This window comes from Procambarus clarkii, unplaced genomic scaffold (genome assembly GCF_040958095.1).
Source record: "Procambarus clarkii isolate CNS0578487 unplaced genomic scaffold, FALCON_Pclarkii_2.0 HiC_scaffold_116, whole genome shotgun sequence".
Lineage (NCBI taxonomy): Eukaryota > Metazoa > Arthropoda > Malacostraca > Decapoda > Cambaridae > Procambarus > Procambarus clarkii.
In genome coordinates, this window is record NW_027189149.1 from 1,419,223 (window position 1) to 1,443,685 (window position 24,463).

The 24,463-nt window shown below is 51.5% G+C and overlaps 2 protein-coding genes, 1 non-coding gene and 3 pseudogenes across 3 annotated transcripts; all 6 read left to right on the forward strand.

Moving 5' to 3' along the window:
- The first annotated feature begins 873 nt into the window (after positions 1 to 873).
- LOC138360732 (U2 spliceosomal RNA) lies at positions 874 to 1,049 on the forward strand (annotated as a pseudogene).
- Positions 1,050 to 6,377: 5,328 nt separating this feature from the next.
- LOC138360631 (uncharacterized) lies at positions 6,378 to 10,883 on the forward strand. The gene has a single exon (XM_069320322.1). It carries the CDS (start codon positions 6,378 to 6,380, stop codon positions 10,881 to 10,883), a length of 4,506 nt encoding a protein of 1,501 aa, XP_069176423.1.
- Positions 10,884 to 11,084: 201 nt separating this feature from the next.
- LOC138360740 (U2 spliceosomal RNA) lies at positions 11,085 to 11,264 on the forward strand (annotated as a pseudogene).
- A 5,381-nt stretch (positions 11,265 to 16,645) lies between these two features.
- LOC123751199 (uncharacterized) lies at positions 16,646 to 21,151 on the forward strand. Its single transcript, XM_069320323.1, has one exon. It carries the CDS (start codon positions 16,646 to 16,648, stop codon positions 21,149 to 21,151), a length of 4,506 nt encoding a protein of 1,501 aa, XP_069176424.1.
- Positions 21,152 to 21,357: 206 nt separating this feature from the next.
- LOC138360741 (U2 spliceosomal RNA) lies at positions 21,358 to 21,537 on the forward strand (annotated as a pseudogene).
- A 2,597-nt stretch (positions 21,538 to 24,134) lies between these two features.
- LOC138360696 (U2 spliceosomal RNA) lies at positions 24,135 to 24,327 on the forward strand. The gene has a single exon (XR_011226586.1). It is a non-coding gene; the product is annotated as a U2 spliceosomal RNA (small nuclear RNA).
- Positions 24,328 to 24,463: the final 136 nt, after the last annotated feature.

Genomic DNA, 24,463 nt, shown 5'->3' on the forward strand with positions numbered 1-24,463 from the left:
ACACTGCGAGACCAAGGAAAAGCGATGTGTGTAGTCTCACAAGAAAAAGCTTCCTCTCACTTCATGAGAGAGGGAGAGTACACAACGTTTGCTGACTGGCGCTTCATCCACCGAGCAAGGTTGAACTTGCTTCCCCTGAATGGAGCCACCCGACGACCAAACACCAACAAGAACTGCCGACGATGCGCCTGGCAAAATGAAACTTTGCCACATGTCATGTGTCACTGCATGACATACTCGGACGCCTACAGAAGACGCCACAACGCCTTGGTGGACAGGATCAAGACAGCCGCCTTGGGACGCCACTGGAAAGTGACAGCAGAAAACCAGCGAGTTCCAAGAGCAGACAGTGTTCTGAAGCCCGACCTCGTCATTGAGAAGAACAACGAACTGCTGATCATAGATGTCACCTGCCCCTTCGAGAACACTGAAGCCGCCTTCACGGAAGCACGGACCGAAAAGGAGATGAAGTACGCCGACCTCGCCGCCGAGATGAGGGCCCTGCCGCGGTACAACAGAGTGACCGTCCACGCCTTCATCGTGGGACCCCTAGGATCGTACGACCCCCACAACGAGCGTCTGATGAAGAGATTGGCTTCGAAGAAGTACCTCGCGACCTTCAGGAAGCTGTGTGTGAGCGACGCCATCAGATGGTCGAGGATGCGGTACATCGAGCACATCACTGGAGCACGACAGTATGAATGATATGTATAATATGTATATTAGCTTGTATGTAAAATTTTGTATTGTATAAATGTTAGGCTCAAAAATAATTCACACTATGTAAATTGTCTAAAAGCTCCTTTGTAAACCTTAGCTTTTGCTGTAAAATGTTAAGCTAGGCTACATGAAAGCATTGTAAAAAGACACTCTGTACCATTTTTTGAAAATAAAATCTGTTCTTATCAGCTTAATATCTGATACGATCCCCATGTGGGATCCTCGATATTAAACTGATTTTTGCAACATGGCGAAGTGCTAGGAGCTTGCTCCACCTTTGCCGCGGATCGGCCCGGTATTGCAGTACCTCTGGGATCGGTCCACTCCCTTCGGGGAGACCAAAAACAACCCTATCAACTAGTCAAAATCAAGTAGGAGACGATTATGTTAATTGGTTATGTACATTAATGAATCGTGTTAATTTGAATTGCAGTAATTACTTCACACCAGCCAACATCGTATGAGGAAAAAGCCTTGGAACGAGCAGCAGAAGTGAGTCAGTCGAGTCCGGGTTTGATGGGTCGAAGCTGAACAACTGCAACGAGTTAGAGGGAAGGAAGGAAGGAAGGAAGGAAGGAAGGAAGGAAGGAAGGAAGGAAGGAGAAAGAAGGAGAAAGAAGGAGAGTGAGGTGAGTAATATCATTTAATAACTTTAGATTAAAGATTATGTGCGAGCAAAGAAATACGATGGTTGGTGTGGAAGGAAAGAAGTTGATTTTATGAATGGGGGGGGGGGTGGGTTGCCAGTTAGTGCAATATTAATTGATTTTGTTTGTTTTCTGAGATAGGTTATATAGGGTGAAGTTTTTCTCTATTTATATAAGTGTGGAAACTGGTTTAGATAGCTTAGTGGTTTGTTATGAAAAGGCTGGTAGAGATGGGTTGAATAGTGTTAGACTTGTGTCTGCATTTAGTGGAGAACTGGATTTGGTATTTAAATGGCATCTAATATGACGTAGTCATTGTGCAAATAAACTCTAAATCAACGGGTTTACTATGATCGAGAACCTAACTATAATAGTTACCCATTGTTGGCATGCTCTTCTTTTTTTTACAGAATTACTCACTCTCCCTTGTGAGGGAGGGAGGGAGGGAGGAGTGTGTGTGTATATCACTCGGAATTCCTTAGTCGGCTCTGACGGCGAAATTATATTCATACATACATCAAGATTAGACGTTTATCTATTTAATTTACCATTGCTGGAATGTACCAATGCGTAATAAAGACGAAATTCGACTTGAGATGGAGGGAGGTGTTGCTTTGGTGTGGTTTTACACGGCAACTCAACGATCGTTTGCCACTTCCACGCTTGCCTGCCAGCCGGCCAGCCACTAGCCTCAAAGTGAATTCCAGTGTCTTGATTAGCTTTACAATCCATCATTTACCTCAATACACACTAACAATGTGTATTTATATACTTCAATCGAGCATTCGATGCACACATTCACCTGTAATATATACGTCAATGAAACCCAGAACCCACCCAAGTTCAAGCGCACCTGCACTCTCACCCCTCTCCATTTGAATGCTAGTTTCCTATTTAGATTTCAAATGCTTCATTCACCCCTCTAAACACCACCGACGTATATTTACATTCTTTATTTAGGCAATGTATGCAGGCACACATTCATTCACGTAAAATAACGAATAAAATTGATATAGAATCTACTATAATTTGCAAAGCGACCAACCACCAAATGTCATTGTGAAAGCTAGTTTCGTAATTAGCTTTGCAATACTTCATTTACCTCCCTAAACACCAACAATGACCGAGTATTTGTATACTCGGTAAAAGCGATGGATGGATTCCTTACACATTCACATATATTAAGCAATGAATTTGCTATAGTACCTACAGTACTCAGACTTCTCGAATTACTTACATCTTCTTATATCTTAACTTTGTTGTTCATTCAACAACAGAGTCGTTTTCCAGGGAATCCCGTTATGTTAGATGATGCATCGCCTCGCCTCGCCTCGCATGGCATCGAATCGCATGTCATTGCATCGCATCGCATTGAACTGCATGGTATTGAATCACAAGGCATTGAATGGCATGGCATGGCATGGCATGGCATGGCATGGCATGGCATGGCATGGCATGGCATGGCATCACGTCACGTCTCTCGTCTCTCGTCTCTCGTCTCTCGTCTCTAGTCTCTAGTCTCTAGTCTCTAGTCTCTCGTCTCTCGTCTCTCGTCTCTCGTCTCTCGTCTCTCGTCTCTCGTCTCTCGTCTCTCGTCTCTCGTCTCTCGTCTCTCGTCTCTCGTCTCTCGCCTCTCGCCTCTCGCCTCTCGCCTCTCGCCTCTAGCCTCTCGCCACCCAGCCCTGCCTCGCTTCGCCTCGTCTCCGGTTTGTGAAAACGATGTATCAAGCAAAGTGTTAGATGTGAAAAAGTCGTGATATATATACAAAAATGGAATAGTTGGCGCGTAATAGTGCTGTTCGTTTTCTGTTATGGTATCAGAGAGAGAACGTCTCCTATTTATATTTTTTGACGAGCGTTGGCGTAACAGGCCCCTTGCACTTTTAATTCGTTATTGTACTTTTCAAAAGCTGTAGCTACCTTAAGACACATGACAAATGGAGGTTTATGTATTAGAGTTAAGCGCTATACTCCCTGGCCAGGAGCGAATTCGTGAAACGCCACGCGAGTCTGTTTACCACTTTGCCGCCAGTTACATATTCACTACTCATGAATGAAACCATGTAATATCATGAATTTGCATATATATATAAATTCATTGATCAGGTAAGAAATGGTTAAAGCCTTTACTGCATGGCGTTTATATGTATGCTTGAATTCGAATAGTACTCAACGATAATCACATGCCCTTTTGCAATTGAAACTCGCTACGTGGTTTCTAGCCGCAATTGTTGCCTGGTGTTGCAGAGCAACCATGCATCCTATCGCTTCTCGGCCTTTTGGCTAAGATCAAAGTGTAGTACTGTACTATTGTCCGCACGCCCGCAAGGAGTTAAAGGAATAGTAAAATCTACACTTCAGCGATCCTGGTAGTCTTAAAACTACCAGGGAGTTGGGTCGCCGCGTCGCCCATCCGCCTCCACCGGTGAGACAGCAAGCCTCGCGGCTTGCTGTCCACCTCCACCGACTGGCTTGTCCGGGGCCAGTCTTTCGGTGGGAAACGCAATAAATTGCGTTTCTCTCTGAGCTTCTGCCTTGTATAAGGCTCAAGGAGCTCGGAGGGAAACACAATTTATGCTTGCATAGTTTGTGTCGGTGTCCGCACGACCTTCCCCTCCGGGCAAGAAGGAGTTAAAGGACCGGCCCAATCAGCGAGCGCGCTTCCACCAAACACCGACCGTCCAGCCATCTAGTGGCGGCTTTGGGAGTTAGCCCAGACCCGATCACTGGTAAAGGGGGGAGCAAGCTTCTTAAACCTTACATAGTGGCTGGCAAAACGGCAAGTCCCCTGTGATTGCCGTCGACCTTCAGGGGCTGGCCTGTCCGGGGCCAGTCGCCTGAAGGAGAGACCATAGACTCTGTCTTCCTCCACATCTGTGCCTTGAGCCAGGTGCTGGAGGACGAACATAGCCTATGCTAAACACTGACTGTGTTGCCGTCCGCACGCCCGTTTTTCGGAGTTAATGGGGCAACATAGTCAATGTCTGTCTCTAGCCCAGTCACGGCCTCGCGCGTCCATCACATGTGATGGATCCACGACGGCCTTCAAGGCTGACGGTCCCAGGGGGGGTGGAGGACCAAACCCTGCAAGAAGAAGACGACTCCAGTGATGACGACTGCCTGGTAATCGACCTTGATGAGTCTACTGCATGGATGACGACGACCGCCGGCCATGAGGTCGCCCTTGGCGAGGCGGCCTCAAGGAGGACCATACTCCCCCACTCTAGGGTCAGTCTTGGGAGGCTGGCTCAGGGTGGGGTCGACGCCCGAGGCAGAAAAACGGGGGTCAGCGCTGTGAGGCTGGCCCACTCCACGAACAACACCGGGGTCGCCCTTGGCGAGGCGGCCTCGAGGAGGACCATACTCCCTTGCCCTGGGGCCAGTCCTGTGCGGCTGGCTCAGGGTAAGGTCGACGCGCAGGGTGTGGAAGGAGATGTGAGGATACCCCGTGACTCCACCAGCACCACCGGGGTCGCCCTTGGCGAGGCGGCCTCGAGGAGGACCATACTCCCTTGCCCTGGGGCCAGTCCTGTGCGGCTGGCTCAGGGTAAGGTCGACGCGCAGGGTGTGGAAGGAGATGTGAGGCTACCCCGTGACTCCACCAGCACCACCGGGGTCGCCCTTGGCGAGGCGGCCTCGAGGAGGACCATACTCCCTTGCCCTGGGGCCAGTCCTGTGCGGCTGGCTCAGGGTAAGGTCGACGCGCAGGGTGTGGAAGGAGATGTGAGGATACCCCGTGACTCCACCAGCACCACCGGGGTCGCCCTTGGCGAGGCGGCCTCGAGGAGGACCATACTCCCTTGCCCTGGGGCCAGTCCTGTGCGGCTGGCTCAGGGTAAGGTCGACGCGCAGGGTGTGGAAGGAGATGTGAGGCTACCCCGTGACTCCACCAGCACCACCGGGGTCGCCCTTGGCGAGGCGGCCTCGAGGAGGACCATACTCCCTTGCCCTGGGGCCAGTCCTGTGCGGCTGGCTCAGGGTAAGGTCGACGCGCAGGGTGTGGAAGGAGATGTGAGGCTACCCCGTGACTCCACCAGCACCACCGGGGTCGCCCTTGGCGAGGCGGCCTCGAGGAGGACCATACTCCCTTGCCCTGGGGCCAGTCCTGTGCGGCTGGCTCAGGGCAAGGTCGACGCGCAGGGTGTGGAAGGAGATGTGAGGATACCCCGTGACTCCACCAGCACCACCGGGGTCGCCCTTGGCGAGGCGGCCTCGAGGAGGACCATACTCCCTTGCCCTGGGGCCAGTCCTGTGCGGCTGGCTCAGGGTAAGGTCGACGCGCAGGGTGTGGAAGGAGATGTGAGGATACCCCGTGACTCCACCAGCACCACCGGGGTCGCCCTTGGCGAGGCGGCCTCGAGGAGGACCATACTCCCTTGCCCTGGGGCCAGTCCTGTGCGGCTGGCTCAGGGTAAGGTCGACACGCAGGGTGTGGAAGGAGATGTGAGGCTACCCCGTGACTCCACCAGCACCACCGGGGTCGCCCTTGGCGAGGCGGCCTCGAGGAGGACCATACTCCCTTGCCCTGGGGCCAGTCCTGTGCGGCTGGCTCAGGGTAAGGTCGACGCGCAGGGTGTGGAAGGAGATGTGAGGATACCCCGTGACTCCACCAGCACCACCGGGGTCGCCCTTGGCGAGGCGGCCTCGAGGAGGACCGTACTCCCTTGCCCTGGGGCCAGTCCTGTGCGGCTGGCTCAGGGTAAGGTCGACGCGCAGGGTGTGGAAGGAGATGTGAGGCTACCCCGTGACTCCACCAGCACCACCGGGGTCGCCCTTGGCGAGGCGGCCTCGAGGAGGACCATACTCCCTTGCCCTGGGGCCAGTCCTGTGCGGCTGGCTCAGGGTAAGGTCGACGCGCAGGGTGTGGAAGGAGATGTGAGGATACCCCGTGACTCCACCAGTACCACCGGGGTCGCCCTTGGCGAGGCGGCCTCGAGGAGGACCTCTACTGGGACCACCTTCGGCAGGACAAACCCGGGGACCAGGAATGTGAAAGTAGTCCCTGATGAGATGATCACCATCAGCGATGACAGCCCCGAGGACGACCCGGATATGTTGGCTCCAAGGACGACCCCATCTAGGACGCCGTTCTACAGTTTTACATCGAGGGTCGGCCTAGGCGACTTAATCAGATCAGCTGGCGGAATCGGCTTAAGCGACCAGACCAATAAGCCCAGATTGGCGGGCGCTTCACACCTGAGGTCCGGCTCGACGCCCGCGGATCGGGGGGTCGGCACCAGCGACGCAAGCCCCGGGGTCGGCTCCAGCGACACTAGCCCTAGGGCTGACTCCACCAACAAACATTTAAGGGCTGGAGCAGGCAATACACCCCTGAGGGCAGGCCCTGGCAGTGCCAGGACATACACCACTGGGGCCAACCCCAGCGACGACTCCCAGACAGCCATAGTTGTGGAAACTGGACCAGGGGTCGGCGCCAGCGACGTTCGCCCAGGAACACACTACACACGAAAACCCGGTGGTGTTGGGGCCGGAAATTCACCCCTGAGGGCCGGCAATACACCCCTGAGGGCCGGCAAGACACCCCTGAGGGCCGGCAAGACACCCCTGAGGGCCGGCCCTGGCTCCACCAAGATTTCCACCACTAGGGCCGACCCCAGCGACGACTCCCAGACAGCCACAGGCCAGGTGACGGTTTTAGGGGTCGGCGTCAGCGACGAACGGGACTTCTGGGATAGCCCTGTCTCCCAAAGACCCCGGAACAGGCGCTATACATTCAGGAGGGTACAGAATGAATCCGACAGCAGCAATGACAGCCAGGATGCCCTAACAATGAGCCAGGAGATCAACGGGCTCCTGAACCACGTGAGGAACGGAACCCCTGGAGGAATAAACGATCAGAATAACACACAAAGACCCCCCAACCGTGGGTCCCCTGCCCCTGGAGAAGAGAACAACGCGAACAGGGCAGCCCCAGACACCCCAAGTGCGGACCAACAGCCACAAAGACAGGGAACAACCCTCATCATTTGGTTCCCACTTCCAAGACACTTCAAGTGCACCGAGACCGCCTGCCCTCACGTCCACTCAGGGAAATCATGGACGTGTCAAAGAGTTTCCCTAGTGAGACACCTGAGTGGTGGCCACAACATTAAGATCGGGCGAACAAGATACAAGTGTGCAGGGTGCAGAAAAACGTTGGGACAAAGACCGTCCACCCACTCATGTGCTCGGCTTCAAGGTATTATGGCAGCAAGACAAGATGACAGCGTCCAGTTAGCGTTCCCATGTAACAGACCGAATTGCGACTTTTCATGCAATTCAGTCATAGGGAAAATGAGTCATGAACTGTACCACGTGAGACGAACAGGCCCGGAACGACGGAACGACAACCAACAGGACCCAGAAGGAAGGGAGCCACCCCGCACCCAAGCACCTGACCCAGCACCTCACCGCCCTGACACCCTACCCCCCCCACCCACCAACCCCATCCTTGAACCCACACCACCACCACCCGCATCACCTATTCCTTTATCCCCAGTACCATCCCCCACCCCCTCACCCCCACCAATCCTACCCCCTCTCCAGCACCCACAGCCTCACCGACCACCCCCCCCTCTATCACCCATTGTGATACAGGTTCCTTTCCCCCAACACCCCTCTCCTATCCACCCTGACCCCACAGGGCGTGAGGACGAAGACCGGGCCTCCCCAGAGGCGAGCGGCGAGGACGACAATGAAGACCACGTGGGTGATGTGTCTCAAATACTTGACAACGGTGATGAAGCGGTACGGCTAGATCAAGAACCAGACGAGGCCGACCAACAAGAACTGCAACCAGATGAGGCGACCCAAGACTGGGCACTTGAACCCTTCTACGCTCCCCTACTGGCACTGCTACGCTCCCCGGACTGGGGCGAGTTCTCGAGCCTCCTGAACGAAATTACAGAAGCGGTCCAAGCCCACTGCAACATCCGGGTAGACGAGAGTAGACCAGCCCCCCCGGCCATCGATGTCAACAACTGCAAGGCGATCCAACGCCTTTACAGAAGGAACAGACGAAGGGCAGTGAGGCTGATCACATCAGGAGAAAGTCGCCGCTGTGAGATCCCCTGTGAGACCATAGAGAGGCATTTCTCAGAGGTCCTAGCCGCTCAACCACCAATAGAAGACCCAGCCACACTCCAGTCCATACCGGAAGCACAGGAAGATCGCGCTGAAATTAATCTGGACCCAATTAGAGAAGGGGAAGTGGGGGTTAGGCTGATGAGAGCTGAAAACAGCGCCCCTGGGAATGACAGAATCACCTACAGACACTGGAAACAGGCTGACCCTGACTGTAAGGTGATAGCGGCGATATTCAACATCTGCCTGCAACAGAAAAAGATCCCCCAGGACTGGAAAACGTCAAGAACCATCCTCATTCCCAAGGATGGTGACCCACACGACATCAATAATTGGCGGCCCATTGCTCTGTGTAGGACAATCTACAAGTTATACACAGGAGTTCTGGCCGCAAGACTGAGGAGATGGATTGAGCAAAATCAGGCCCTGTGCTCTGCGCAAAAAGGATTTATGGCATCAGACGGGGTCCTTGAGCACAATTACATCATCCAGCACTACCTTGACGAGGCACGAGACAGCAACAAAGAGATTTGCATTGCGTCACTTGACCTCACAAACGCCTTTGGTTCCGTGCCATTAGAACTCATCGACGCCTCCCTCACACGGATGGGCGTGGGAGCAGACTTTGTCACGGTGATCCAGGGCATTACAAGAGGAAATTCCACCAAGATTCAAACGGCGAGTGGTGAAACAAATGATATCCCAGCTGATTGCGGGGTCAGACAAGGATGCCCCATCAGTGGCTTATTATTCAACATCGCCATTGAACCTATAGTGAGGTCCATCATCAACACCGGACTACAAGAAGACCCAGGTCTCAAGCATCCCTGCCTTGCCTACGCAGATGACATAACCCTGCTCTCCAGGACAGCGGAAGGCCTACAGAACCTCATCAACATCACCTCTGCAGCCTGTGAAGAGTTGCATCTAAAACTCAACCCAAGGAAATGCTCGTCAATGCACATGTCTGGACGACAACCAAGGGGAATGCGAAACTCCATATTTACAATAGGGGAATCGCAGATTTGCAGCAGACGAGATGGGGAGGAAACCAAATTCCTAGGTAGACCGGTAGGTTTCCACCTCCTCCCGAACGCAAACGCAATCGATGAGTTCAAGCAACTAGGCGTAGCCATAATGTCAAGTAAATTGGCTCCCTGGCAGAGGATCGATGCCCTGAAGTCCTTCGTCTTCCCAACAACGGTGTTCGCCATGAGAACTTGGCAACTGAGAAAGGGAGACTGGCAGGAACTTGATGACCGTTTAAGACCATTAATAAAAGAAACTCTATACCTGCCACAGCGGGCAACCAATGGCTACCTGTATGGAAAGAGTGCAGCAGGCTCGTGCGGCATACCCCTCGCCGCAGAAGACTCCGACATATTCGTCATAGACTCCGCATTCAAACTTCTCACCACGCCGGATCTAGAAACGAGGAATATTGCCAGGGACGACTGCAAGAGAGTAACGTCGCGAAGAATTCGCCAAGAAGCAACTCTGGAAAATGTATGCCAGTATCTCTCAAAAGACGACTTGGAACAAAGACCCTCTGGACATGAGACGCTCTGGTCAAGAGCCCGCAACTCGTCAGGAAGGTTGAACACCAAGTGGTCTACAGACGGAGATGCATTGGAAGTCTGTTGTGGGGAAAGAACTATGACTCACAAAGAAAGAAGGTTGGTCGCAAGGAACATCAGAAACCATCACAGAAGCCTTCGCGACGACGACCTGAGAAGTAAACCAGACCAGGGGAAAGTAATGGAACAAGTTGGGAGGGAGAGGGCTTCGTCTGCATTTATTAGGGACGGGGCTTTTACAACCTTTGCTGACTGGCGTTTCATTCACAGGGCACGACTGAATCTTCTACCCCTAAATGGAGCCCGCCGGTTCAACACCAACGGAGACCAACGGTGTAGGAGATGTCGCCACCAGAACGAGACGCTACCCCACGTCATCAACCATTGCCTGAGGCTGTCAAATGCGATGATCCAGCGACACAACGCGTTGGTCGATCGTATCCTGAAGGCCTCAGAAGGAAGACACTGGAAGATCATATCCACTAACCGGCAAGTCCCAGGAACAAACAATGTACTAAGACCAGACATTGTTCTTGAAAAGAACGGAGAGGTGATGCTGATTGACGTCACTTGCCCCTTCGAAAACGGACCAGACGCCTTTGCAGAAGCTAGACTAGGCAAAGAAGAAAAGTATGCAGAACTAGCAGCGACAATGAGACGGACCTACAGGCAGGTCACTGTATATGCCTTCATTGTAGGATCACTCGGGTCATACGACCCTAAGAACGACAAACCAATGAACAGACTGGCCTCTAGAAGATATCAGAGGCTGTTCAGGAGGCTATGCGTGAGCGACACCATCCGGTGGTCACGGATGATGTACATAGAGCACATCACAGGCGCTCGACAATACTAGATTACATGTCTGTACCTTTTTCTCATTTCAGAATATCAATTTGTATATTACATCTGTTTTGAGTTTTTTAATGGCAGACGGCACAATGTAAATAAAGATCCCTTAACAACATATGTATGAAAATGTATATTATATGTACACCAATGTAACTATGTAACCATGCACCCTTGTGAAGACACAAGGCTATTGTAAGCAATATGTAAAACATTCGTCAATAAAAAATTAAATCTGTTCTTATCAGCTTAATATCTGATACGATCCCCATGTGGGATCCTCGATATTAAACTGATTTTTGCAACATGGCGAAGTGCTAGGAGCTTGCTCCACCTTTGCCGCGGATCGGCCCGGTATTGCAGTACCTCTGGGATCGGTCCACTCCCTTCGGGGAGACCAAAAACAACCCTATCAACTAGTCAAAATCAAGTAGGAGACGATTATGTTAATTGGTTATGTACATTAATGAATCGTGTTAATTTGAATTGCAGTAATTACTTCACACCAGCCAACATCGTATGAGGAAAAAGCCTTGGAACGAGCAGCAGAAGTGAGTCAGTCGAGTCCGGGTTTGATGGGTCGAAGCTGAACAACTGCAACGAGTTAGAGGGAAGGAAGGAAGGAAGGAAGGAAGGAAGGAAGGAAGGAAGGAAGGAAGGAAGGAAGGAAGGAAGGAAGGAAGGAAGGAAGGAAGGAGAAAGAAGGAGAGTGAGGTGAGTAATATCATTTAATAACTTTAGATTAAAGATTATGTGCGAGCAAAGAAATACGATGGTTGGTGTGGAAGGAAAGAAGTTGATTTTATGAATGGGGGGGGGGGTTGCCAGTTAGTGCAATATTAATTGATTTTGTTTGTTTTCTGAGATAGGTTATATAGGGTGAAGTTTTTCTCTATTTATATAAGTGTGGAAACTGGTTTAGATAGCTTAGTGGTTTGTTATGAAAAGGCTGGTAGAGATGGGTTGAATAGTGTTAGACTTGTGTCTGCATTTAGTGGAGAACTGGATTTGGTATTTAAATGGCATCTAATATGACGTAGTCATTGTGCAAATAAACTCTAAATCAACGGGTTTACTATGATCGAGAACCTAACTATAATAGTTACCCATTGTTGGCATGCTCTTCTTTTTTTTACAGAATTACTCACTCTCCCTTGTGAGTGAGGGAGGGAGGGAGGGAGGGAGGGAGGGAGGAGTGTGTGTGTATATCACTCGGAATTCCTTAGTCGGCTCTGACGGCGAAATTATATTCATACATACATCAAGATTAGACGTTTATCTATTGAATTTACCATTGCTGGAATGTACCAATGCGTAATAAAGACGAAATTCGACTTGAGATGGAGGGAGGTGTTGCTTTGGTGTGGTTTTACACGGCAACTCAACGATCGTTTGCCACTTCCACGCTTGCCAGCCGGCCAGCCACTAGCCTCAAAGTGAATTCCAGTGTCTTGATTAGCTTTACAATCCATCATTTACCTCAATACACACTAACAATGTGTATTTATATACTTCAATCGAGCATTCGATGCACACATTCACCTGTAATATATACGTCAATGAAACCCAGAACCCACCCAAGTTCAAGCGCACCTGCACTCTCACCCCTCTCCATTTGAATGCTAGTTTCCTATTTAGATTTCAAATGCTTCATTCACCCCTCTAAACACCACCGACGTATATTTACATTCTTTATTTAGGCAATGTATGCAGGCACACATTCATTCACGTAAAATAACGAATAAAATTGATATAGAATCTACTATAATTTGCAAAGCGACCAACCACCAAATGTCATTGTGAAAGCTAGTTTCGTAATTAGCTTTGCAATACTTCATTTACCTCCCTAAACACCAACAATGACCGAGTATTTGTATACTCGGTAAAAGCGATGGATGGATTCCTTACACATTCACATATATTAAGCAATGAATTTGCTATAGTACCTACAGTACTCAGACTTCTCGAATTACTTACATCTTCTTATATCTTAACTTTGTTGTTCATTCAACAACAGAGTCGTTTTCCAGGGAATCGCGTTATGTTAGATGATGCATCGCCTCGCCTCGCATGGCATCGAATCGCATGTCATTGCATCGCATCGCATCGCATCGCATTGAACTGCATGGTATTGAATCACAAGGCATTGAATGGCATGGCATGGCATCACGTCTCTCGTCTCTCGTCTCTCGTCTCTCGTCTCTCGTCTCTAGTCTCTAGTCTCTAGTCTCTAGTCTCTAGTCTCTCGTCTCTCGTCTCTCGTCTCTCGTCTCTCGTCTCTCGTCTCTCGTCTCTCGTCTCTCGTCTCTCGTCTCTCGTCTCTCGTCTCTCGTCTCTCGTCTCTCGCCTCTCGCCTCTCGCCTCTCGCCTCTCGCCTCTCGCCTCTCGCCTCTCGCCTCTAGCCTCTAGCCTCTCGCCTCTCGCCACCCAGCCCTGCCTCGCTTCGCCTCGTCTCCGGTTTGTGAAAACGATGTATCAAGCAAAGTGTTAGATGTGAAAAAGTCGTGATATATATACAAAAATGGAATAGTTGGCGCGTAATAGTGCTGTTCGTTTTCTGTTATGGTATCAGAGAGAGAACGTCTCCTATTTATATTTTTTGACGAGCGTTGGCGTAACAGGCCCCTTGCACTTTTAATTCGTTATTATACTTTTCAAAAGCTGTAGCTACCTTAAGACACATGACAAATGGAGGTTTATGTATTAGAGTTAAGCGCTATACTCCCTGGCCAGGAGCGAATTCGTGAAACGCCACGCGAGTCTGTTTACCACTTTGCCGCCAGTTACATATTCACTACTCATGAATGAAACCATGTAATATCATGAATTTGCATATATATATAAATTCATTGATCAGGTAAGAAATGGTTAAAGCCTTTACTGCATGGCGTTTATATGTATGCTTGAATTCGAATAGTACTCAACGATAATCACATGCCCTTTTGCAATTGAAACTCGCTACGTGGTTTCTAGCCGCAATTGTTGCCTGGTGTTGCAGAGCAACCATGCATCCTATCGCTTCTCGGCCTTTTGGCTAAGATCAAAGTGTAGTACTGTACTATTGTCCGCACGCCCGCAAGGAGTTAAAGGAATAGTAGAATCTACACTTCAGCGATCCTGGTAGTCTTAAAACTACCAGGGGAGAGGGAGTTGGGTCGCCGCGTCGCCCATCCGCCTACACCGGTGAGACAGCAAGCCTCACGGCTTGCTGTCCACCTCCACCGACTGGCTTGTCCGGGGCCAGTCTTTCGGTGGAAAACGCAATAAATTGCGTTTCTCTCTGAGCTTCTGCCTTGTATAAGGCTCAAGGAGCTCGGAGGGAAACACAATTTATGCTTGCATAGATTGTGTCGGTGTCCGCACGACCTTCCCCTCCGGGTAAGAAGGAGTTAAAGGACCGGCCCAATCAGCGAGCGCGCTTTCACCAAACACCGACCGTCCAGCCATCTAGTGGCGGCTTTGGGAGTTAGCCCAGACCCGATCACTGGTAAAGGGGGGAGCAAGCTTCTCAAACTTTACATAGTGGCTGGCAAAACGGCAAGTCCCCCGTGATTGCCGTCGACCTTCAGGGGCTGGCCTGTCCGGGGCCAGTCGCCTGAAGGAGAGACCATAGACTCTGTCTTCCTCCACATCTGTGCCTTGAGCCAGGTGCTGGAGGACGAACATAGCCTATGCTAAAACACTGACTATGTTGTCGTCCGCACGCCCGTTTTTCGGAGTTAATGGGGCAACATAGTCGATGTCTGTCTCTAGCCCAGTCACGGCCTCGCGCATCCATCACATGTGATGGATCCGCGACGGCCTTCAAGGCTGATGGTCCCAGGGGGGGTGGAGGACCAAACCCTGCAAGAAGATGACGACTCCAGTGATGACGACTGCCTGGTAATCGACCTTGATGAGTCTACTGCATGGATGACGACGACCGCCGGCCATGAGGTCGCCCTTGGCGAGGCGGCCTCAAGGAGGACCATACTCCCCCACTCTGGGGTCAGTCTTGGGAGGCTGGCTCGGGGTGGGGTCGACGCCCGAGGCAGAAAAGCGGGGGTCAGCGCTGTGAGGCTGGCCCACTCCACGAACAACACCGGGGTCGCCCTTGGCGAGGCGGCCTCGAGGAGGACCATACTCCCTTGCCCTGGGGCCAGTCCTGTGCGGCTGGCTCAGGGTAAGGTCGACGCGCAGGGTGTGGAAGGAGATGTGAGGATGCCCCGTGACTCCACCAGCACCACCGGGGTCGCCCTTGGCGAGGCGGCCTCGAGGAGGACCATACTCCCTTGCCCTGGAGCCAGTCCTGTGCGGCTGGCTCAGGGTAAGGTCGACGCGCAGGGTGTGGAAGGAGATGTGAGGCTACCCCGTGACTCCACCAGCACCACCGGGGTCGCCCTTGGCGAGGCGGCCTCGAGGAGGACCATACTCCCTTGCCCTGGGGCCAGTCCTGTGCGGCTGGCTCAGGGTAAGGTCGACGCGCAGGGTGTGGAAGGAGATGTGAGGATACCCCGTGACTCCACCAGCACCACCGGGGTCGCCCTTGGCGAGGCGGCCTCGAGGAGGACCATACTCCCTTGCCCTGGGGCCAGTCCTGTGCGGCTGGCTCAGGGTAAGGTCGACGCGCAGGGTGTGGAAGGAGATGTGAGGCTACCCCGTGACTCCACCAGCACCACCGGGGTCGCCCTTGGCGAGGCGGCCTCGAGGAGGACCATACTCCCTTGCCCTGGGGCCAGTCCTGTGCGGCTGGCTCAGGGGAAGGTCGACGCGCAGGGTGTGGAAGGAGATGTGAGGCTACCCCGTGACTCCACCAGCACCACCGGGGTCGCCCTTGGCGAGGCGGCCTCGAGGAGGACCATACTCCCTTGCCCTGGGGCCAGTCCTGTGCGGCTGGCTCAGGGCAAGGTCGACGCGCAGGGTGTGGAAGGAGATGTGAGGATACCCCGTGACTCCACCAGCACCACCGGGGTCGCCCTTGGCGAGGCGGCCTCGAGGAGGACCATACTCCCTTGCCCTGGGGCCAGTCCTGTGCGGCTGGCTCAGGGTAAGGTCGACGCGCAGGGTGTGGAAGGAGATGTGAGGATACCCCGTGACTCCACCAGCACCACCGGGGTCGCCCTTGGCGAGGCGGCCTCGAGGAGGACCATACTCCCTTGCCCTGGGGCCAGTCCTGTGCGGCTGGCTCAGGGTAAGGTCGACACGCAGGGTGTGGAAGGAGATGTGAGGCTACCCCGTGACTCCACCAGCACCACCGGGGTCGCCCTTGGCGAGGCGGCCTCGAGGAGGACCATACTCCCTTGCCCTGGGGCCAGTCCTGTGCGGCTGGCTCAGGGTAAGGTCGACGCGCAGGGTGTGGAAGGAGATGTGAGGATACCCCGTGACTCCACCAACACCACCGGGGTCGCCCTTGGCGAGGCGGCCTCGAGGAGGACCATACTCCCTTGCCCTGGGGCCAGTCCTGTGCGGCTGGCTCAGGGTAAGGTCGACGCGCAGGGTGTGGAAGGAGATGTGAGGCTACCCCGTGACTCCACCAGCACCACCGGGGTCGCCCTTGGCGAGGCGGCCTCGAGGAGGACCATACTCCCTTGCCCTGGGGCCAGTCCTGTGCGGCTGGCTCAGGGTAAGGTCGACGCGCAGGGTGTGGAAGGAGATGTGAGGATACCCCGTGACTCCACCAGCACCACCGGGGTCGCCCTTGGCGAGGCGGCCTCGAGGAGGACCTCTACTGGGACCACCTTCGGCAGGACAAACCCGGGGACCAGGAATGTGAAAGTAGTCCCTGATGAGATGATCACCATCAGCGATGACAGCCCCGAGGACGACCCGGATATGTTGGCTCCAAGGACGACCCCATCTAGGACGCCGTTCTACAGCTTTACATCGAGGGTCGGCCTAGGCGACTTAATCAGATCAGCTGGCGGAATCGGCTTAAGCGACCAGACCAATAAGCCCAGATTGGCGGGCGCTTCACACCTGAGGTCCGGCTCGACGCCCGCGGATCGGGGGGTCGGCACCAGCGACGCAAGCCCCGGGGTCGGCTCCAGCGACACTAGCCCTAGGGCTGACTCCACCAACAAACAATTAAGGGCTGGAGCAGGCAATACACCCCTGAGGGCAGGCCCTGGCAGTGCCAGGACATACACCACTGGGGCCAACCCCAGCGACGACTCCCAGACAGCCATAGTTGTGGAAACTGGACCAGGGGTCGGCGCCAGCGACGTTCGCCCAGGAACACACTACACACGAAAACCCGGTGGTGTTGGGGCCGGCAATTCACCCCTGAGGGCCGGCAATACACCCCTGAGGGCCGGCAAGACACCCCTGAGGGCCGGCAAGACACCCCTGAGGGCCGGCCCTGGCTCCACCAAGATTTCCACCACTAGGGCCGACCCCAGCGACGACTCCCAGACAGCCACAGGCCAGGTGACGGTTTTAGGGGTCGGCGTCAGCGACGAACGGGACTTCTGGGATAGCCCTGTCTCCCAAAGACCCCGGAACAGGCGCTATACATTCAGGAGGGTACAGAATGAATCCGACAGCAGCAATGACGGCCAGGATGCCCTAACAATGAGCCAGGAGATCAACGGGCTCCTGAACCACGTAAGGAACGGAACCCCTGGAGGAATAAACGATCAGAATAATACACAAAGACCCCCCAACCGTGGGTCCCCTGCCCCTGGAGAAGAGAACAACGCGAACAGGGCAGCCCCAGACACCCCAAGTGCGGACCAACAGCCACAAAGACAGGGAACAACCCTCATCATTTGGTTCCCACTTCCAAGACACTTCAAGTGCACCGAGACCGCCTGCCCTCACGTCCACTCAGGGAAATCATGGACGTGTCAAAGAGTTTCCCTAGTGAGACACCTGAGTGGTGGCCACAACATTAAGATCGGGCGAACAAGATACAAGTGTGCAGGGTGCAGAAAAACATTGGGACAAAGACCGTCCACCCACTCATGTGCTCGGCTTCAAGGTATTATGGCAGCAAGACAAGATGACAGCGTCCAGTTAGCGTTCCCATGTAACAGACCGAATTGCGACTTTTCATGCAATTCAGTCATAGGGAAAATGAGTCATGAACTGTACCACGTGAGACGAACAGGCCCGGAACGACGGAACGACAACCAACAGGACCCAGAAGGAAGGGAGCCACCCCGCACCCAAGCACCTGACCCAGCACCTCACCGCCCTGACACCCTACCCCCCCCACCCACCAACCCCATCCTTGACCCCACACCACCACCACCCGCATCACCTATTCCTTTATCCCCAGTACCATCCCCCACCCCCTCACCCCCACCAATCCTACCCCCTCTCCAGCACCCACAGCCTCACCGACCACCCCCCCCTCTATCACCCATTGTGATACAGGTTCCTTTCCCCCAACACCCCTCTCCTATCCACCCCGACCCCACAGGGCGTGAGGACGAAGACCGGGCCTCCCCAGAGGCGAGCGGCGAGGACGACAATGAAGACCACGTGGGTGATGTGTCTCAAATACTTGACAACGGTGATGAAGCGGTACGGCTAGATCAAGAACCAGGCGAGGCCGACCAACAAGAACTGCAACCAGATGAGGCGACCCAAGACTGGGCACTTGAACCCTTCTACGCTCCCCTACTGGCACTGCTACGCTCCCCGGACTGGGGCGAGTTCTCGAGCCTCCTGAACGAAATTACAGAAGCGGTCCAAGCCCACTGCAACATCCGGGTAGACGAGAGTAGACCAGCCCCCCCAGCCATCGATGTCAACAACTGCAAGGCGATCCAACGCCTTTACAGAAGGAACAGACGAAGGGCAGTGAGGCTGATCACATCAGGAGAAAGTCGCCGCTGTGAGATCCCCTGTGAGACCATAGAGAGGCATTTCTCAGAGGTCCTAGCCGCTCAACCACCAATAGAAGACCCAGCCACACTCCAGTCCATACCGGAAGCACAGGAAGATCGCGCTGAAATTAATCTGGACCCAATTAGAGAAGGGGAAGTGGGGGTTAGGCTGATGAGAGCTGAAAACAGCGCCCCTGGGAATGACAGAATCACCTACAGACACTGGAAACAGGCTGACCCTGACTGTAAGGTGATAGCGGCGATATTCAACATCTGCCTGCAACAGAAAAAGATCCCCCAGGACTGGAAAACGTCAAGAACCATCCTCATTCCCAAGGATGGTGACCCACACGACATCAATAATTGGCGGCCCATTGCTCTGTGTAGGACAATCTACAAGTTATACACAGGAGTTCTGGCCGCAAGACTGAGGAGATGGATTGAGCAAAATCAGGCCCTGTGCTCTGCGCAAAAAGGATTTATGGCATCAGACGGGGTCCTTGAGCACAATTACATCATCCAGCACTACCTTGACGAGGCACGAGACAGCAACAAAGAGATTTGCATTGCGTCACTTGACCTCACAAACGCCTTTGGTTCCGTGCCATTAGAACTCATCGACGCCTCCCTCACACGGATGGGCGTGGGAGCAGACTTTGTCACGGTGATCCAGGGCATTACAAGAGGAAATTCCACCAAGATTCAAACGGCGAGTGGTGAAACAAATGATATCCCAGCTGATTGCGGGGTCAGACAAGGATGCCCCATCAGTGGCTTATTATTCAACATCGCCATTGAACCTATAGTGAGGTCCATCATTAACACCGGACTACAAGAAGACCCAGGTCTCAAGCATCCCTGCCTTGCCTACGCAGATGACATAACCCTGCTCTCCAGGACAGCGGAAGGCCTACAGAACCTCATCAACATCACCTCTGCAGCCTGTGAAGAGTTGCATCTAAAACTCAACCCAAGGAAATGCTCGTCAATGCACATGTCTGGACGACAACCAAGGGGAATGCGAAACTCCATATTTACAATAGGGGAATCGCAGATTTGCAGCAGACGAGATGGGGAGGAAACCAAATTCCTAGGTAGACCGGTAGGTTTCCACCTCCTCCCGAACGCAAACGCAATCGATGAGTTCAAGCAACTAGGCGTAGCCATAATGTCAAGTAAATTGGCTCCCTGGCAGAGGATCGATGCCCTGAAGTCCTTCGTCTTCCCAACAACGGTGTTCGCCATGAGAACTTGGCAACTGAGAAAGGGAGACTGGCAGGAACTTGATGACCGTTTAAGACCACTAATAAAAGAAACTCTATACCTGCCACAGCGGGCAACCAATGGCTACCTGTATGGAAAGAGTGCAGCAGGCTCGTGCGGCATACCCCTCGCCGCAGAAGACTCTGACATATTCGTCATAGACTCCGCGTTCAAACTTCTCACCACGCCGGATCTAGAAACGAGGAATATTGCCAGGGACGACTGCAAGAGAGTAACGTCGCGAAGAATTCGCCAAGAAGCAACTCTGGAAAATGTATGCCAGTATCTCTCGAAAGACGTCTTGGAACAAAGACCCTCTGGACATGAGACGCTCTGGTCAAGAGCCCGCAACTCGTCAGGAAGGTTGAACACCAAGTGGTCTACAGACGGAGATGCATTGGAAGTCTGTTGTGGGGAAAGAACTATGACTCACAAAGAAAGAAGGTTGGTCGCAAGGAACATCAGAAACCATCACAGAAGCCTTCGCGACGACGACCTGAGAAGTAAACCAGACCAGGGGAAAGTAATGGAACAAGTTGGGAGGGAGAGGGCTTCGTCTGCATTTATTAGGGACGGGGCTTTTACAACCTTTGCTGACTGGCGTTTCATTCACAGGGCACGACTGAATCTTCTACCCCTAAATGGAGCCCGCCGGTTCAACACCAACGGAGACCAACGGTGTAGGAGATGTCGGCACCAGAACGAGACGCTACCCCACGTCATCAACCATTGCCTGAGGCTGTCAAATGCGATGATCCAGCGACACAACGCGTTGGTCGATCGTATCCTGAAGGCCTCAGAAGGAAGACACTGGAAGATCATATCCACTAACCGGCAAGTCCCAGGAACAAACAATGTACTAAGACCAGACATTGTTCTAGAAAAGAACGGAGAGGTGATGCTGATTGACGTCACTTGCCCCTTCGAAAACGGACCAGACGCCTTTGCAGAAGCTAGACTAGGCAAAGAAGAAAAGTATGCAGAGCTAGCAGCGACAATGAGACGGACCTACAGGCAGGTCACTGTATATGCCTTCATTGTAGGATCACTCGGGTCATACGACCCTAAGAACGACAAACCAATGAACAGGCTGGCCTCTAGAAGATATCAGAGGCTGTTCAGGAGGCTATGCGTGAGCGACACCATCCGGTGGTCACGGATGATGTACATAGAGCACATCACAGGCGCTCGACAATACTAGATTACATGTCTGTACCTTTTTCTCATTTCAGAATATCAATTTGTATATTACATCTGTTTTGAGTTTTTTAATGGCAGACGGCACAATGTAAATAAAGATCCCTTAACAACATATGTATGAAAATGTATATTATATTCTATGTACACCAATGTAACTATGTAACCATGCACCCTTGTGAAGACACAAGGCTATTGTAAGCAATATGTAAAACATTCGTCAATAAAAAATTAAATCTGTTCTTATCAGCTTAATATCTGATACGATCCCCATGTGGGATCCTCGATATTAAACTGATTTTTGCAACATGGCGAAGTGCTAGGAGCTTGCTCCACCTTTGCCGCGGATCGGCCCGGTATTGCAGTACCTCTGGGATCGGTCCACTCCCTTCGGGGAGACCAAAAACAACCCTATCAACTAGTCAAAATCAAGTAGGAGACGATTATGTTAATTGGTTATGTACATTAATGAATCGTGTTAATTTGAATTGCAGTAATTACTTCACACCAGCCAACATCGTATGAGGAAAAAGCCTTGGAACGAGCAGCAGAAGTGAGTCAGTCGAGTCCGGGTTTGATGGGTCGAAGCTGAACAACTGCAACGAGTTAGAGGGAAGGAAGGAAGGAAGGAAGGAAGGAAGGAAGGAAGGAAGGAAGGAAGGAAGGAAGGAAGGAGAAAGAAGGAGAGTGAGGTGAGTAATATCATTTAATAACTTTAGATTAAAGATTATGTGCGAGCAAAGAAATACGATGGTTGGTCTGGAAGGAAAGAAGTTGATTTTATGAATGGGGGGGGGGTTGCCAGTTAGTGCAATATTAATTGATTTTGTTTGTTTTCTGAGATAGGTTATATAGGGTGAAGTTTTTCTCTATTTATATAAGTGTGGAAACTGGTTTAGATAGCTTAGTGGTTTGTTATGAAAAGGCTGGTAGAGATGGGTTGAATAGTGTTAGACTTGTGTCTGCATTTAGTGGAGAACTGGATTTGGTATTTAAATGGCATCTAATATGACGTAGTCATTGTGCAAATAAACTCTAAATCAACGGGTTTACTATGATCGAGAACCTAACTATAATAGTTACCCATTGTTGGCATGCTCTTCTTTTTTTTTTACAGAATTACTCACTCTCCCTTGTGAGTGAGGGAGGGAGGGAGGGAGGGAGGGAGGAGTGTGTGTGTATATCACTCGGAATTCCTTAGTCGGCTCTGACGGCGAAATTATATTCATACATACATCAAGATTAGACGTTTATCTATTGAATTTACCATTGCTGGAATGTACCAATGCGTAATAAAGACGAAATTCGACTTGAGATGGAGGGAGGTGTTGCTTTGGTGTGGTTTTACACGGCAACTCAACGATCGTTTGCCACTTCCACGCTTGCCAGCCGGCCAGCCACTAGCCTCAAAGTGAATTCCAGTGTCTTGATTAGCTTTACAATCCATCATTTACCTCAATACACACTAACAATGTGTATTTATATACTTCAATCGAGCATTCGATGCACACATTCACCTGTAATATATACGTCAATGAAACCCAGAACCCACCCAAGTTCAAGCGCACCTGCACTCTCACCCCTCTCCATTTGAATGCTAGTTTCCTATTTAGATTTCAAATGCTTCATTCACCCCTCTAAACACCACCGACGTATATTTACATTCTTTATTTAGGCAATGTATGCAGGCACACATTCATTCACGTAAAATAACGAATAAAATTGATATAGAATCTACTATAATTTGCAAAGCGACCAACCACCAAATGTCATTGTGAAAGCTAGTTTCGTAATTAGCTTTGCAATACTTCATTTACCTCCCTAAACACCAACAATGAGCGAGTATTTGTATACTCGGTAAAAGCGATGGATGGATTCCTTACACATTCACATATATTAAGCAATGAATTTGCTATAGTACCTACAGTACTCAGACTTCTCGAATTACTTACATCTTCTTATATCTTAACTTTGTTGTTCATTCAACAACAGAGTCGTTTTCCAGGGAATCGCGTTATGTTAGATGATGCATCGCCTCGCCTCGCATGGCATCGAATCGCATGTCATTGCATCGCATCGCATCGCATCGCATTGAACTGCATGGTATTGAATCACAAGGCATTGAATGGCATGGCATGGCATCACGTCACGTCTCTCGTCTCTCGTCTCTCGTCTCTCGTCTCTCGTCTCTAGTCTCTAGTCTCTAGTCTCTCGTCTCTCGTCTCTCGTCTCTCGTCTCTCGTCTCTCGTCTCTCGTCTCTCGTCTCTCGTCTCTCGTCTCTCGTCTCTCGTCTCTCGTCTCTCGTCTCTCGCCTCTCGTCTCTCGTCTCTCGCCTCTCGCCTCTCGCCTCTCGCCTCTCGCCTCTCGCCTCTAGCCTCTAGCCTCTCGCCTCTCGCCACCCAGCCCTGCCTCGCTTCGCCTCGTCTCCGGTTTGTGAAAACGATGTATCAAGCAAAGTGTTAGATGTGAAAAAGTCGTGATATATATACAAAAATGGAATAGTTGGCGCGTAATAGTGCTGTTCGTTTTCTGTTATGGTATCAGAGAGAGAACGTCTCCTATTTATATTTTTTGACGAGCGTTGGCGTAACAGGCCCCTTGCACTTTTAATTCGTTATTATACTTTTCAAAAGCTGTAGCTACCTTAAGACACATGACAAATGGAGGTTTATGTATTAGAGTTAAGCGCTATACTCCCTGGCCAGGAGCGAATTCGTGAAACGCCACGCGAGTCTGTTTACCACTTTGCCGCCAGTTACATATTCACTACTCATGAATGAAACCATGTAATATCATGAATTTGCATATATATATAAATTCATTGATCAGGTAAGAAATGGTTAAAGCCTTTACTGCATGGCGTTTATATGTATGCTTGAATTCGAATAGTACTCAACGATAATCACATGCCCTTTTGCAATTGAAACTCGCTACGTGGTTTCTAGCCGCAATTGTTGCCTGGTGTTGCAGAGCAACCATGCATCCTATCGCTTCTCGGCCTTTTGGCTAAGATCAAAGTGTAGTATCTGTTCTTATCAGCTTAATATCTGATACGATCCCCATGTGGGATCCTCGATATTAAACTGATTTTTGCAACATGGCGAAGTGCTAGGAGCTTGCTCCACCTTTGCCGCGGATCGGCCCGGTATTGCAGTACCTCTGGGATCGGTCCACTCCCTTCGGGGGAGACCAAAAACAACCCTATCAACTAGTCAAAATCAAGTAGGAGACGATTATGTTAATTGGTTATGTACATTAATGAATCGTGTTAATTTGAATTGCAGTAATTACTTCACACCAGCCAACATCGTATGA